At 37.2% G+C, this 15,537-nt stretch overlaps 1 protein-coding gene across 2 annotated transcripts in view; it reads right to left on the bottom strand.

Annotated features, from left to right (window-relative positions):
- dpyda (dihydropyrimidine dehydrogenase a) overlaps positions 1–15,537 on the bottom strand; it is a 185,925-nt gene that overhangs the window by 14,684 nt on the left and 155,704 nt on the right. For both annotated transcript variants that reach the window (XM_089125664.1, XM_039670887.2), the window contains 2 exons: positions 14,062–14,204; positions 3,002–3,181 (listed from right to left, as the gene is read on the bottom strand). In XM_089125664.1, the coding sequence (XP_088981790.1) occupies positions 3,002–3,181; positions 14,062–14,204 (323 nt within the window). The remainder of the gene's footprint in view (positions 1–3,001; positions 3,182–14,061; positions 14,205–15,537) is intronic.

Genomic DNA, 15,537 nt, shown 5'->3' with positions numbered 1-15,537 from the left:
ATGATAATACTTGCAGCATTTGAGATAGATTCTTCATGAAAATATGATAGTGGATTTAACACTGTAGGAAAGAGTTGGAACAAATATGTTAAAAGATGCAATAAAATATAAAGCCAGAATGATGGTAAAATGAACGACCTTCAGAAAATGTGAATAGTCAACCTCTGTCTGATCATTTGAACAGGTTTGAATGGTTGAATGAATCAACAATAGATGGAATTTATGCCTCAAATGCTTTAAAAATTAATTTCAAATGACATTTTAAATCAATTGAATAAAAATAATAAATTATAAAAAAACACTACCATTGTATTTTTAAAGAAGGCTCTTAAGTTCAGCATGGTTGAATTTATTTGATTCAAATTTACATTAAAAACAGTAATATTGTGGGATTTTAGGACACTTTAAAATAACAGTTTTCTAGTTTACATTTATTTCAATGTCTGCATATTTGCTGCACAAGAAACCTTTCTTATTATCAATGTTGAAAACTGTTGTGCTGCTTAATATTTCTATAGGAATGGTGATATTTTGATGAACAGAAGGTCCAAAAGAACAGCATTTAAAATTACATACATTTATACTGTTTAAAAGTACAATATCCAGGATTTTTGCAGTAAAATATCCAAAAGGCCAATGTTACATATTTTGTTTAGTTGATTACTTACAATATCCCAAATGTTTCCAACTATTTGCAAATCGTGAGAAAATTGCGATTTTAACCGAGAAAATGGGGCGTGTGAGCAGGGGTGAGGAGTCGCCAGTCAATGACGTCATATCCGCGTTACCCCCGTTTTCCACCAGGTTTGACCTGCCATAGTAACCATGGCGACAGATGTGGACAACTGGGTTGGTTATGCCCATTATGCGAGCTCAACAGCGTGAGCGTCCCTAGCAGGGTTTTGTTCAAACATTATGAACCATGACAAGAAGACTTTGAGACAAAAAGAGGACTAAAACGAAGATCAACATCTTTCAAGATGCCGAGAGCTCCACGTGCGCGACTAAGAGATGCGAGTGTTGCATGTTACTTGAGCAAACAGGTGAGCAAATTAATGTATATAAAACTAATCAATGTTATATAGTTCCACATGATGAAAAGTTAGAATATGATCTGTATGTTATTCTCTAATGTTAATCTAGCTTAGTCTCATACAGCCAACCAACAACCTAACTAACGTTCAACACACACAAATGCCGTTTAGTGTGATAGTGAAACTGTTAGAGCAAGTGAAGCAGCGTTGCGTTACCTCAAGTTTAACTCCTCTAATAAACTGACCTTTGTGAGTAATTCAGCGTGTAGTTCGGTAGAATTAAATGTCCTTATTCCTTGCGTGTGGCGCTGGTATACGTCTAGCAATCGCGCCCTGCTTCATACTACAGTCATGTTAAAAACATCAATGTATTCACTCATCCATAAAAGATCCATCAGCTTGATGACAAGATCCATAACTCCGCTTAATGTGGAATATACGTCATTAATATACGCCTTTGTTATTGTAAGAGGTTAGCGACCCCTGGTGGAGAAACAATCTTGCATAAGGTACCTTTAAATGCATTACTGTTACTGTATAAATGTGTTTACTGTATTTTTTTTTATCAATTTAATGCACATCATAAAAAAAAAAAATCCTACCGACCCCAAACTTTTGAATGTTGGTATAAATCAGAACTACATTTCTGATAAAACACCCTATTTTACTGAAGATCAAACGTTGAAACAAATCTTTTTGTACTTGCCAGCAATGATGTCATAACACATGCATTATGAATCGTGATTGGTCTTTATCACGTCTCCCCTGGCAAGCGATGCAAATCTATTTTTCTTATATATCCGTCTGACAGAGAAGTAGCTTGCCAGAACGCTCACACGGTCTACCGTTCATTGATTTTTCTTTCGGTTTACAAAAGACCGCCTGTCAAGCATGCATCCCCGTGACCCGTGCGGTGAGGGACTTTTCCTTCTTTTGAGCAGGAACCTTGAATGTGTTTCTACTCTGCCTGGGGACACGTGGACCGCTGCGATGTGTCTACAGCTTCCCTGGTCGGCTTTCCCATTGTTGCCACAATTCCAGCACTAACGTCCTGTCGACATGGAAATGACTTACACTTATCATCAGCCTGCCTCTCTTTCGTTTTCTTCCTTCATTCCCCGACGCTCATTTGGCATTAGCATTTAAACTATTGCGCTGAGCCGCCTTGCAGTCAGACCCTGAGAAGTCGCAGCTAGCGCGCTAGAAAACACTAGGCGGGCTTCAAAGCTTTTCCCTCGGCTGGTGTATTAGCAGAAAGGCTGTGATCTGATAAAGGCCTTTAATTCGCTGCTTTGAAAGGAGTTTACTGAAGTTTTGCTCATTTACATGCCGCCTAATAATTCCTTGTGCACAAATAATGAGGGAGATTACCGAGGGCTGAACGTGCACGTGAAGTACAAACCATTAAAAGCGTGAAAGGCTGCCTTTGTCAAATCTCATTTTCTGATTCTATATTATTTTGTTGCTGCTATGTAAATGCCGTGTGCGAGGAACAAGAGTTGAGATACAAAAATAAACCAATTATTTTCTCCTGGAAGTCGAAGCTCCTTCTGGTCATTCAAACTCGGGAAAAATTCGATGCGTCACCTTAACCTTACCCGCGTTAAAGCCGCTCGATTTGGTCCAAGTGCTTCGTTTCAGCAGAAGAAACAGTAAAACAGGGCCATAACGACTAAGCGCTGCACTATAATGTTCTTTCACCTTTGAGATTGCACTCTGTGTATTGGACAGCGCTGTTATTACATGTGCAGTTTTACGAACTAACAACAAGTAAATGGATGGATGCAGGTCCAGGGTGTAACACTAATGCTGCATTAATGAGCACTTGTTCCCAAATCTGTAGAATTGTGGGAATTGCGTTTAGCTCCTTAATGGCGTGTCAGAGAACTGTAATAATGAAAGCAGTGTGAGAGGAAGTTGGGGAGGGGTAATCATCAGTAAAAGGGTGTTTTAATACAGTCTTTTACCCTTCCTTTGAGTTCCTCCAGCTTAGGCACAGGCTTCCCCTTCTGGTGGCGGGCTGTAGGAGGAGACTGGCCGTCCCAGTCCTGGAGCTCCTCGATGCTTTTCAGGTAGAGCAGGGCTTTCAGACCAGTGCAGTAGTCCTCGATCACGGTGAAGTCCTGGTTTTGTACCGCACTGCACACCTGTGGGAACACACAAGACGAACCAGATTCTTTCATAACGGTTCAGGTCGGAGTTGTGGTTTAGTATTGAGTGCACATATGGGCACATATTCGTATTACAATTATGTCCTCTCGCTACTATATTATGCTATACATAAAATGGCAAAAATGTCTTAAATAAAAATCACGATACACCTCCACATACAGGCAACATCACGACAGATCTTAAAGCTGATGTAAGCATGTATTTTTTAATACCAAATATAAAATATTTCTACAGCCAACAAATATGACTGAAATAGGTGCACTGAGAATTCACGTCTTTGTGATAGCCATAGAATCTGTAAATAGCACAAAAATGAATAAATAAATAAATAAAAATAGAACACTAATAAAATATTTTGATACCATCAGCATTTTGGAACACAACATTTTTGGAACACCTTAAGTAGAAAAATCGTTGGGTTTGCGGCAGTAAAAAAAATAAAGTGAACAACAACAACTATATATATATATATAAATATATATAAAATACAAATATTTTTTGTAAATATGAAACAAAAAACAATGAAAAAAATACAATTGTGCTTTAGAAAACATGTTTGGAGACATTATTTCTGCAGATTTGTTTAATTCCATCAACATTTTGGAACACAACATTTTTGGACACCTTGAGGTGAAAAATCTTTGAGTTTACGGCAGTAAAAAAATAAGTGAACAACAACAACTATATATATATTAGTGCTGTCAAACGATTAAAATATTTAATCACGATTAATCGCATTTATGTTATACCAAACTTGCGATTAATCGCAATTAATCGCACATTTTTATCTATTCTAAATGTGTCTTGATTTCTTTTTGTCCCATTATTTTTTCTCATTTTAATGCGCTTATCAACATGGAAAAGTGGATCGGCTTTGTGCAAATGTTTTTTATTGAACATCATTGGCATATACGTATACCGTGTTCAATTCACACTAGAATTCAAGTGAGAAAATGTTGTGTTCTAAAATGTTGATGGAATTAAAAAATAATGGGACAAAAAGAAATCAAGAGACATTTAGAATAGATAAAAATGTGTGATTTATTGAGATTAATCATGAGTTAACTATGACATTAATGCGATTAATCACGATTAAATATTTTAATCGTTTGACAGAACTAATATATATATATATATATATATATATATATGCAAATATCTTTTGTAAATGAAGAGTTCAGATGCAAAAGCCTCTAAGTGCCATTTGAAATTTTTTTCTAGAATGATCATTTTTATCAAGCTTGTATATTTAAGTTCATTAATTTCACTTAAATGACATCCCCATTTAAGTGAAATTAATGAACTTAAATATACCAGCTTGATAAAAAATTATCATTCTAGAAGAACATTTCAAATGGCACTTAGAGGCTTTTGCATCTGAACTCTTCAAATATAAAACAAAAAAATAGTGAAAGAAATAAAAATGTGTTTTAGAAAACATCAACATTTTGGAACACAAAAGAAGAACTGTTGCATGTACGGACCACTCTTTCGCATACAGTATAACGAAAATCAATTTACAATACATGTACTGTTTTGCAAAATGACCAATAGTCAATTTTTATTTGATACTTTGTTTTTTCATAATTGTGCCTGTCAGTCTGGATTTACTTGAGTAAATTAGTAAATAAAGGCCACATTTTAATTTGTAGGGGAGAAATCCCATTAAGTAGTAAAAATGTAAGGTTTGTAGGGTTCAAACCAACAATCCTTCAAGTACCAGGTCCCACCATTAACCACTAGGCTGCATGCACACAAAACCCATGCAAATAAATATGCACACATGCACATCCAGGGAGAGAGAGAGAGAAATGAAGGTCATTAAAACATGTGCCATCCTTCAAAAGACAAACGTCAGCATGCTGAATCAAAGCAGTACTACAACGCACATGGTCTGAAATGCAGAATACAATTGACCTTAAGAGAAATCTAATTCATTCTCTCATTACCGGCAGGGCAGAGACGAGTCCGATAACGCAGAGCTTATGCTCACTCATCAAGCGCACGTCAGCGCGCGCCCGAGCCCTTTCCATTGACTCTCTTATGCTTCTGTAGCTCAGAGACTGTGATACGTGCGGAGCGCTTGAAGCCTGGCTTTGTGCAAGTGTCTACGGCACTTCAGATGGCAGTCACACCGCGTCTTAAGGAAGCAGATAAGACACGCTTATCTCCTGGCGCTATCACCGATCTGACATCAGCCAGAGTCGGGCCGAGAACTGCCTTCTTTCACAGGATTAGCATTCAGTCGCTTTGCAAGTCTCACAGCTGGTTCCTGACTCGACACGTAGACCTTTGGATCTCGACTCTCTCCGAGTTTGTATCGGAGATCTCGCTTTTAGTTTTAGGATTGGGTTTGATAAAAGGTTCTTATTCGTAGCCAGTTCAATTTATTGATTTTCATTCCTTTAACAGTTCTTCAACGTCTGCAGGCCTCCATCGATAGCCTACAGATGAAAAAGTGCACTCAAATCCTATAGACTGATTGTCCCAATGCGACTGAAATGCCTAAACATATCATATAGGCCTTTATGAGATAAAAACTTGCATTTTTGCTGTGATATCTTGAATTTTAGGGCCATTCTAACTGCATTCTATAGGCTCTTTTACACAGTAATCTGTCGCCCTGATGTTCGTCACCAACTGAAATGTAAGAAGTACTGGTGTGAGAGCAAAATTATTTTAACGTGCGTTATATCGAAAGCCCTAGAAACGGTCAAAAGTGTGGAAACATTACTATTTTTATTGTTTTTGATAAAAGTCTCTTATGCTCATCAAACCTGCATTTATTTGATCAAAAATACAGTAAAACTGTAATATTGTCAAATATTATTGCAATTTAAAATAATGGTTTCTATTTTAAATATAATTTATTTCTGTGATGCAAAGCTGTATTTCCAGCATCATTACTCCAGTCTTCAGTGTCACATGATCCTTCACAAATGATTTTTCTAACATTCTAATATTTTTTGAAACCCGTAATAATTTTTTTTCAGGATTCTTTGATGAATAAAAAGTAAAAAAAAAAAAAAAGAACAGCATTTATTTCAAATAGAAATCTTTTGTAACAACATACACTACCGTTTCAAAAGTTTGAGCTCAGTAATTTTTTTCTTTCTTTTTTTGTTGAAAGAAATGAATACTTCTTATTCAGAAATGGATACTTCTTAAGTGATAGTAAAGATTTATAATGTTAAAATATATATATATTTTAACTAAATGCTGTTCTTCATCAGTGAATACAGAAAAAAAGTATCACAGAGAAAAAATAGCAAGCAACTGTTCCCAACATTGATAATAAATCAAAATCATCATATTATAATTTCTGAAGGATCATGGGACACTAAAAACTGGAGTAATGATGCTGATGAAAATGTAGCTTTGCATGAGTATATTACCAAGTATATTAAAATAGAAAACAATTATTTTAAATTGTAATAATATTTCACAATATTACTGTATTTTTGATTAAATAAATGCAGGCTTCTTTCAAAAACATAATGTTTCCATCCTACAATGTTTGGTTTAGTGAGAAAGGAGGGGGCTGCAAACGGAATCATTAAGGAACCCAAATCGTTAAGTGGAATCGGAACCAAATCATTACATTCCTAACAATTCCCAGCCCTATTCCCTCCTCCTCACAGTCACAAGAAAGACTTTCTCAGGGGGGAGGGGGGTGCAGATCATTGGCCGTGCTGCGTCATTTGTATATTTAAAAATTAAATCCCACGCGGCATACCTCATGCTGAGAAAATGGAGGCATTTACTCTGGCTAGCACATCTCTGGGAGATATGTTTTCATTATAATTCTAATTTGCATAAAACTTGTTTCTCTCCCCGCATACGCCACAGTTCGTATCTACACATCACGAATGAATGTTTGTTTGTTTTTTGTTTTTTTTGAACGAGGTCGATGTCATTTCACCTTGATTTAACATCAACAAATACGCGAGTCCACTGATGCCTGCCGCAGTTAAACAATTGATTGGTAATTATTGCAGTTAACAGAGCAGACGACGTCAATTGGACACCGTTTTAACAGGTTTGTGAGGTCTTATGGAGGAAGGATGGGTGGTCCGTTGCTCATCAAAGAAAAACTATGCGCCATAACCATTTTTGTGCTAAGAAAACCTAACAAGAGCTAACAAATGATTCATTAGGATTAAAAGAAGAGCGAACAAAACGTAACGGCGTGATCCTATGTCTGATGAGGCCGTAAAATCCAAGGCTTGTTGCTCTGTGAGTCGCTGCCCATTATTGCTGTTCATTTGATGCAGAACATCAAAGCTATCCCGACACAGAGTATTTAGCGCTAATGTGGCCGAGTCCTGAAATAAATTTGAAGTGAGAATTTCTAAGTAGTTTCCAGGCAATTGAGACGGCAGGTCCTTTTTATCTGCGCTGAAAACTGTGGTGGTGCATTGATTTCGACTCCTTCTGAGATCTCAGACGCTTTTAGATCCAGCGCTCCTGCTCTTTCCATCTCCCTCTACCCTCATCTTGCTCTCACTCTCTCTCTCTCTCTCTTCCTGTCTGCTCTTTTATTTCCTGCAATAAAATCCTGGCATTTAGCTGTGCATCTCCCCCCAAAGAGATTTAGTTTGGCATCCAAATGTTACAATGACTATGCATGAAGCTCTTGTCCTTTTTGATTCGCACCGATTGACCAACACACCGGGAAAGTACGAGCGACTGATATTTTGTCTAGCGCTTCAGGTAAAAGACTGCATCTTTATGGAAGTCACTGGAAGTAAATACGTTTCACAAGCCACTGAACCAGAGGTCTATATTTAGTCAATACAGTCTAGTTTATCTAACAAGGATGGAACCCTTAGCCTATCTTTCTACAGATATAAGCATTTTTTTTTTTGTTTGAAAAATGCATGTGAAAGGATAGTTCACCCATTAATTAGTCATCCACATTTCATTCCAAACACCCATTTTTCATAAACGTTGCCGACTCTAACGTCTTTGTTGAAAGCTCGCCTTGTTGTATTTTTGGCATAAACGTACACTCGGTCATCACACAACAGTATTTTCACTGCATTTTAATTTAGATGTAAAGCTTGTTATTTTAAAACCCAAACATTGCAGTTTAGTCCAGTTTTCCTTGGCAAAATCATGTTTTATTGACATTTTGAAGATACTAAAAATTTCCAATATTTTTAGTTTGAAAAAACTACTAAAATGTAGTTTTCTCCAATTTGTAGTTTTTATACTGATAATTATTTTTCTTTTAAATATACACTGTAAAAAATTATATGATCAAAAAGTTATGCCAACATGTTTGTACAGTACATTTAACTTTAACTCATCCAAATAAGTTAAGCAATTTCCAACTTTTTATATAAGTTATACAAAATTCAACTCATTTTTTAAAAATGAGTTTAATGCAATTTAAACTTTTTTTTTTCTTTTTTTTTTTTTACAGTGCCTTGTACATCACGTTCCGGCTACAATATTTTATATCTAAAATGTACTAGATTCAACATAACCAACCACAGCAACAATAACATTTTTTTTTGAAAACACATTACATTGACGTTTTGAGGCTACTTAAAGTCCCCCTGTGGTGAAAATCCAGCTTTTAGTGTTGTTTATATGTCTATGAGGTGTTTTTAATATGCTTTAAGACAAACCATGTGCAAATTCATAAATCGACACCATGGCGGTGTATTTTCTCATTAAAACTGCTGTGACTCAAAGACACGGTGTGAAATCACTGGTATTTCTGACGTCACAAACTACCTTGTAACCAATCAGATCAACGCGTAATGGTCAACGAGTGGATCTCTGAGCTGGTGCGAGTGATTGGAGGCGGGGATCATTTGCATATTCATGGTTGTGCATATACTAAATGAAGCAAGGGATGTAAAGTTCCATTCAAACTATTTTAAGCTAAGGAGAATATTTTTTTTCAAGGACATTTTATTTTGGAGATCAAAGATGTGTTTTAAGGGATACAATTATTGACAACAGGCCAGGGGGACTTTAAAGAAAACCAAAAAGATAGGCATTTTCACAATCTTTTATTTGATTATATGAAAATAAAATGAACTAAAATGATCTACAATGCAAGCAAACAGCAACATTGTACAAATGTGGTTTCTCAGGCCGACTCTAACTTCTTTGTTGAAAGCTCGCTTTGTGTTGTTGTAGACAAATCTTTTGTTTTACACCCCTCTCTACGGAAACATTTAGCAGTTTGAAACGAAATTACAAAATCCTGATGCTTTCTAGGCCACAAGTCATTTTTACAACTTGATGACGGTCTCTTTATTGCTGCTCGCAACTGTTTACATGCACCGGGAAGGACCCAAATTACAGTGTGGATCATTAAGATTGAACCAGCTCTGCCATTAGTGAAATATTGCTCCATTGCCCCCAAAGACCTCCCTATGAAAACGCTGTCCTGATCTCCTACAGCTGCCACTAAATGCAGCTATTTTACTGTCTCATTATGACAGGCGAAAATCTATCATAACAGCCCAATCTTATTAAAGGAGCACACATTATACTTTACAACAACACCGTGAGAGTGTGAACGTTTGACATCATTGCTTCGGTAAATGAAAGTCATTTGACTGTGTTAAGCTAGTAGCATCCCAAGATCTTTGGATTTGTCTTGAATTGTAATAGGCGCTAAACACAGGTATGCTACTTTTACACTATCATCACACATGAAAGTCAATACGGCACCATGAGGAGCCCTGGATCCCCTACAGGGTGATTGCAAAGTGATGTATTTGGTAATGAATCAACTAAAGAGTATCGATTGACAAGGGGGTCACATTAGCTGCGGTAGAATAAAGTACATGCTCGCAGAAACCCAGTAACGTTTCAGCGATGTGGGTTATTAGCTCGCCTGGTTTGTCAAATAATGCGATGTCATTTGAATCAAGACAAAAATGAACAAGCATTTTAAGGCAAAGAAATTCTGTCATTATTTACTTACACTCGTATTGTTCCAAACCTGCATGACTTTTTTTCTTCTGAGAAACACAAAAGAAGATATTTTTGAAAAATATCTCATTTACCTCAATTCACTAAATTCCCGCCATCTCCATTACTTCACTCAAACCCGTTTGTTTGTTTTTTTATGTGAAAATCATTCCAAAAAATGTCACCGCAATTTTTTTTCTGCATATCCTTCGCCATGCTTATTCTGTAGTCTCGCGAGATTTCGAGAGATTTCATGTGTTCACAGTCGAGACTCTGGTTGAAAATCTGTTAGTGTGTGGTGTGCTGTCTTTGTCGCATCATGGCACACCCAACCCGATCTCACGGGAATTCGTACGAATTTTACGAGGTGGCTAATCCGTAGCAATTCGTACGACCTCACTCGTACGAATTAGTACGATTTTGCTAAATCGTACATTTTGTACGAATTAGCCAATTCGTATGAATGACCTACCCCTGACCCCGCCCCTAAACATAACCGTCACGTGGGTTTAGACAAATCGTACAAATTCGCACGAGTGAGGTCGTATGAATTAGCACGAATTAGCCACTTTTGAATCACTCGTACGAATTCGTACGAATTGGTCGTGAGATAGCGTAGGGCACACCACATACTATAAGAGCAAAACGGTTAAATCTAGGATTTTTTGTCCTCATGTGTGTGGTCTATCACATTTTTAAAATCTTATAAGATTTAAAAAAAATCTTTTGGTGTGTACTACCCAGCATAAAAGTAAAATGTGCACGGCCGCACAGATATTCATAAGCGATTTAAAAGTAAGGTGGAAAAGAGCGGAAAAACTAGGAACCTAAACAGAAAACCAACTGGGTAGACATTTTTACAATGTTTCTACCACATGTAGGATGTATTTGTAACAAATTATTTTATTTTGTTTTTGTAATCCAAATAGTCTTACAATTTTTCAAATGAATCATTCTTTTGAACCAGTCCTCTCAAATGATTCAGGCCGATCTGCAAAACATTTGTAATTCACTCAATTGTAAAATCGGGTTGATTCAGCAAGCATTTTTTAACAAATATTTTAATCTAGAATGCTAATCGCCCGAGCGACACACACTGCCGGTGTATCTGACACAATTGCGATTTGCGACATCCACAGTCTGTGCAAAATGTGGAAGAACCACAGCCATGAACTTTGAGTTATGACTTTAATAAAGGATCCGCTGTTCTCCAGGATGCCGTGCATCATTTGAATGGAATGATTTGTCTTTTTTTTGCACACATTTTCTTGACTTTTAGGGAAATTTACACCAGAAAGACTGCAGGTACCACGATTATCTTTACGGTTTCGCAGGTCTCTTCGTTCATGGGATAAATCAGGCTCTGCCTCCAACATACCCTATATCTTGTCTTCAATAACCAAGGACAGTCAAAACTCCACAGGTTCAACACCATTCGATCCGGAGAAATCAATACAGGATATGAATGGACTTCATTATATTATTTGTTCTTGGGAGAATACTTTTGATGCGCCGTCGAATCGATGTGTCTGCTTAGAAACAATAGCGCGAGCGCCTACAGCGTTTGTGTTTACACCGAGACGTTTCGTGTCTTTTGAAGAGCCTGATTCTCCCATTCAGTCCTTCCAAGTCCCTTCAGTTCTGACTACAAGTCTCGCTGATTGCAACAGTTCGAATTACGGCGCATTCTTTCAACCGCCACCGTTCCTGAACCGAAAGGTGGTTCGTTCTCCATCGACCCAGACCTGACCTGAATTCGGCAGGCGTGCGGGGAACGAAACCAAGCCAGGCCCGGTTTATCCTTGAGGATAAAACCCTGCAAAGGAAGCAGCAATCAGAATCAGTTTTCGGCGGCGCTGATGAAGCACACAGATGTGTGTTGCATGCAGTTTCTCAGCAGTCAGACTCTTTGATGTGTTTGAAAGGACGCGCGTCACAGCGGGTGTTCTCGACAAACTCATCTTCCAGATCCAAACCCCACGATTCACAGCACTAATCCTCCGCTAAACCCAAAATATTAACACACAAACGCATTTTCTTTCATCACTTGCAGGAACATTTCCAAAGCAAGGGAAGCATCACAAATAGTGATTATATTGAGTAAGATGAAATACAAATTACGGCTTTTTTAAAGCGGAGGATCTGTAATCGAAAGCGTTATGATTCTATTAAGAGCCCAAGTTATTCTGTAATTAAATTTTCATATTAACTCATAGGACAAATGTCTGAATGCAAAAAGGCTCTTCAGATCCCAAGTGTTCCCACTGAACAGGTAGGAGAGGGAAAGACATTACCGAAATATTAAATCAACCTTTAAAAATAGTAAATGCATTTATTCAAAGATAGAGATTCAATTTGCATACAGATACTCTATTTGATTACTCCCCAGACACGAGCAAGACATGATGTGGAGAGTTTAGAAAAACTTTTCAATCTGCAATCTAAATATTATGCTTAACTATACTGTATCTCATTTACAACAAAGTTTTCTAATTAAAACTTTGCATACAGCTGAGACAAATGCAGGGCTGACACTACCAATTAAAAGTAATTGCGTATCAATGCACACACACAATGCATGCCATGACAAATTGTGTCATAAACTAGAAACATAATTTAGACTTGAGTTGCATAGATTATTAATTATGGTGACGTCACACAACAAAGCAACCTCTTCCAGGTTCTGATGAGGAGTTTGAGCAGCATTGTGGTTCTAATGAGCTATGAAAGATTTTATAAAGTAATAATAGTGTTAATGTTTAAGCAAAACACTACTGACGGGAATGAGAAAAATGTGTGCATGTAAAAGTAGACAATTCAAATAAAAAATCAGATGTGCAATATGTCTCTTATTTACACTGTTTTTACACTAGAGCAGAACTCGCGGTTATGGAGGGGTGGGGCATTTCATACCAATCACAACACACTGGGCTAAGCTAACCAATAACAGCACATTTCGTATTTCGGAAGGAGGGGCTTCATCGAAAGCAGAACTAAAGAGAGAGGAGCTGTAATAATGTAAAATATATGAAAAATAATGTTTTTTGATCAATCAAGTATGAAAGCAAATTCTAATACACCCCAATCACAAAATCAAGACTTCGTAAAAGGGTATAATAGGCCAGGTGCTCACCACAGACCTCTTTAATTGACATTGTTGACAACTACTTATTACATTCAAAATATATATATATTTTTATATCATTACTGCAATTTATCAGTATTTTTGTCCTGTTCAATTTTTAATGGTGGTCTTATTATAAAATCATCATTGGATAATATTTGACTTCATATTTGTAAAAGTACATGGATGCTTTTCCGAATAAATAAAAAGTGGGTTTTTCAGCCCACTGCAGAGCATTTTTGTGCTAATACTGTATATAACAGCCTGATCTGATACTGCACACTGTCTTGGACAGAGACACTGGCTTCATCTGAATCGCCATAGTAGACAAAAACAGAATGTGATCAGAGTAGTATGTCAGAATTCATAGTACTCGTAAAAGACTATACTCTAAAAAATGCTGGGTTGTTTTAACCCAATTTTGGGTCAAATATGGACAAACCCGAAATGTTGGGTTAAAAATGTAATGTAAAAATTTAACCCAACGGCTGGGTTAGTCCATATTTGACCCAAAGTTGGGTTAAAACAACCCAGCATTTTTTAGAGTGTAGGCAAAGAGTACCAAGATGACTAATTAATTTAGACGAATTTATGAAATGTGCATACGATGGACAACTTACTATCCCATGAGGCCACGAGAGAGGATTTATGAATGGGAAAAAGTGTCACTAACACTGGTAGGTCACATGACAACATGGCAAATGTAGTCCATTCATACCACACACATTTATGCTATATAGATCATACTTTTTAGCGGTGGAAGGGTAATCGGATGCAGCCTCTATCACTGACCTGTAACACTGTGGCTCCTGCATGGAGGAACTGCAATCCAGACTCTGCTGAGTCGATGCCCCCGGTGGCCAGAATGGGAAAACCAGGCAGAGCTTTCGCTATAGCGGACACTGCTCGCAATGCGATGGGCCGAATGGCATTTCCTAAACAGATGCAAGCAAAAAATAAAATAAATGTATTAATAAATAAATAAATTAATATATAAATATCACATATAACGGTATATCAACTAAATACAGTATATATATATATATATATATATATATGTATATATAATTATCCACTGGAAACATTTTTTACTTTTATAGATAAAAAAAAAATGACTAACAAAAAAAAAAATAATGTCCAGTGTGAAGATCTCGGATATCAGGTAGAAGGACTACAGCAGACATAAATTATCTTCGTTGAACGGCATCTCATCCTCTAAAATTTCAGACTGAGATTCTCTAGGGAGCGCTGTGCCTCCTTACATTACACCCTTTATTTATTTACCTGAGCCGCAATGTCTTGAATAAAATTAAAACCTCTGATCTGATCCCGCTGACAGACGGGGCCGTTTATCACATTAGATTTAACTTCATTTCACTGGCAGCCTTTTTTCCCCTCATTGATCAGTGGGAGACATTGTCTCTCCTCATTTGGCGCTGGTGTCACTAAAGACAAAGAGCGTGGGCCAGCGCTCTCTCCCACACGCTAAATGACCCTTATTAATGATACGGAGGACTCGCGTTAAAGGAACACCGTCTCAGTCCATCTTCTCTGAAGAAGCATGTAAAGTTAAAGGCGGCATTTCCACGTATATTACAGAACATGTGAAACAGCAGCAAATAGATTCAAACACAGGATGCACATTCATCCTACATGACATAAATAAGGGATATCGTGTTTCCACAAAATATGTATTTTTAACATCTCCCCTAGACAGCAGCAATGTACGGAAGCCCTGAACCGCAACCTAAAAAAAAAAAAAAAATCAGTAAAAAAAAAAAATCTGTAAAAAAAAAAATAATCTAGCATTTCGAGATTAAAGTCGAAATGTTTCGAGATTAAAGTCGAAATGTTTCGAGATTAAAGTCGGAATGTTTCGAGATTAAAGTCGAAATGTTTCGAGATTAAAGTCGGAATGTTTCGAGATTAAAGTCGAAATGTTTCGAGATTAAAGTCGAAATGTTTCGAGATTAAAGTCGAAACATTGTGCATTCATAACAGTGCGCGTCCACTGGCTCAGAGCGTGCGCGCGTGTGTGTGCGTGTGTGTGAAGTCGAACTGCAATGGATAAACACAAAATAGTAGCTTTTTACTTTTATCTGGGCTTTCAACAAAATCTACACACGTCACACGTGCTAGTGGCAGTGTTTCTGAGGTGTTTTCGTGCTCGTCTAGTCAACACTATCTGGGTCGAGAACACAACAGTACTGTTCGGTCTCCCTCTTCACCGTAAATACGCTCTGGATACATTTTAAGTGCATCATTCTG

The sequence above is a fragment of the Pimephales promelas genome, chromosome 22, assembly GCF_988280905.1.
Source record: "Pimephales promelas chromosome 22, fPimPro1.hap1.1, whole genome shotgun sequence".
Lineage (NCBI taxonomy): Eukaryota > Metazoa > Chordata > Actinopteri > Cypriniformes > Leuciscidae > Pimephales > Pimephales promelas.
The sequence above is the reverse complement of the archived record's forward strand: the minus strand, read 5'-3'. Positions and strand labels throughout refer to the sequence as shown.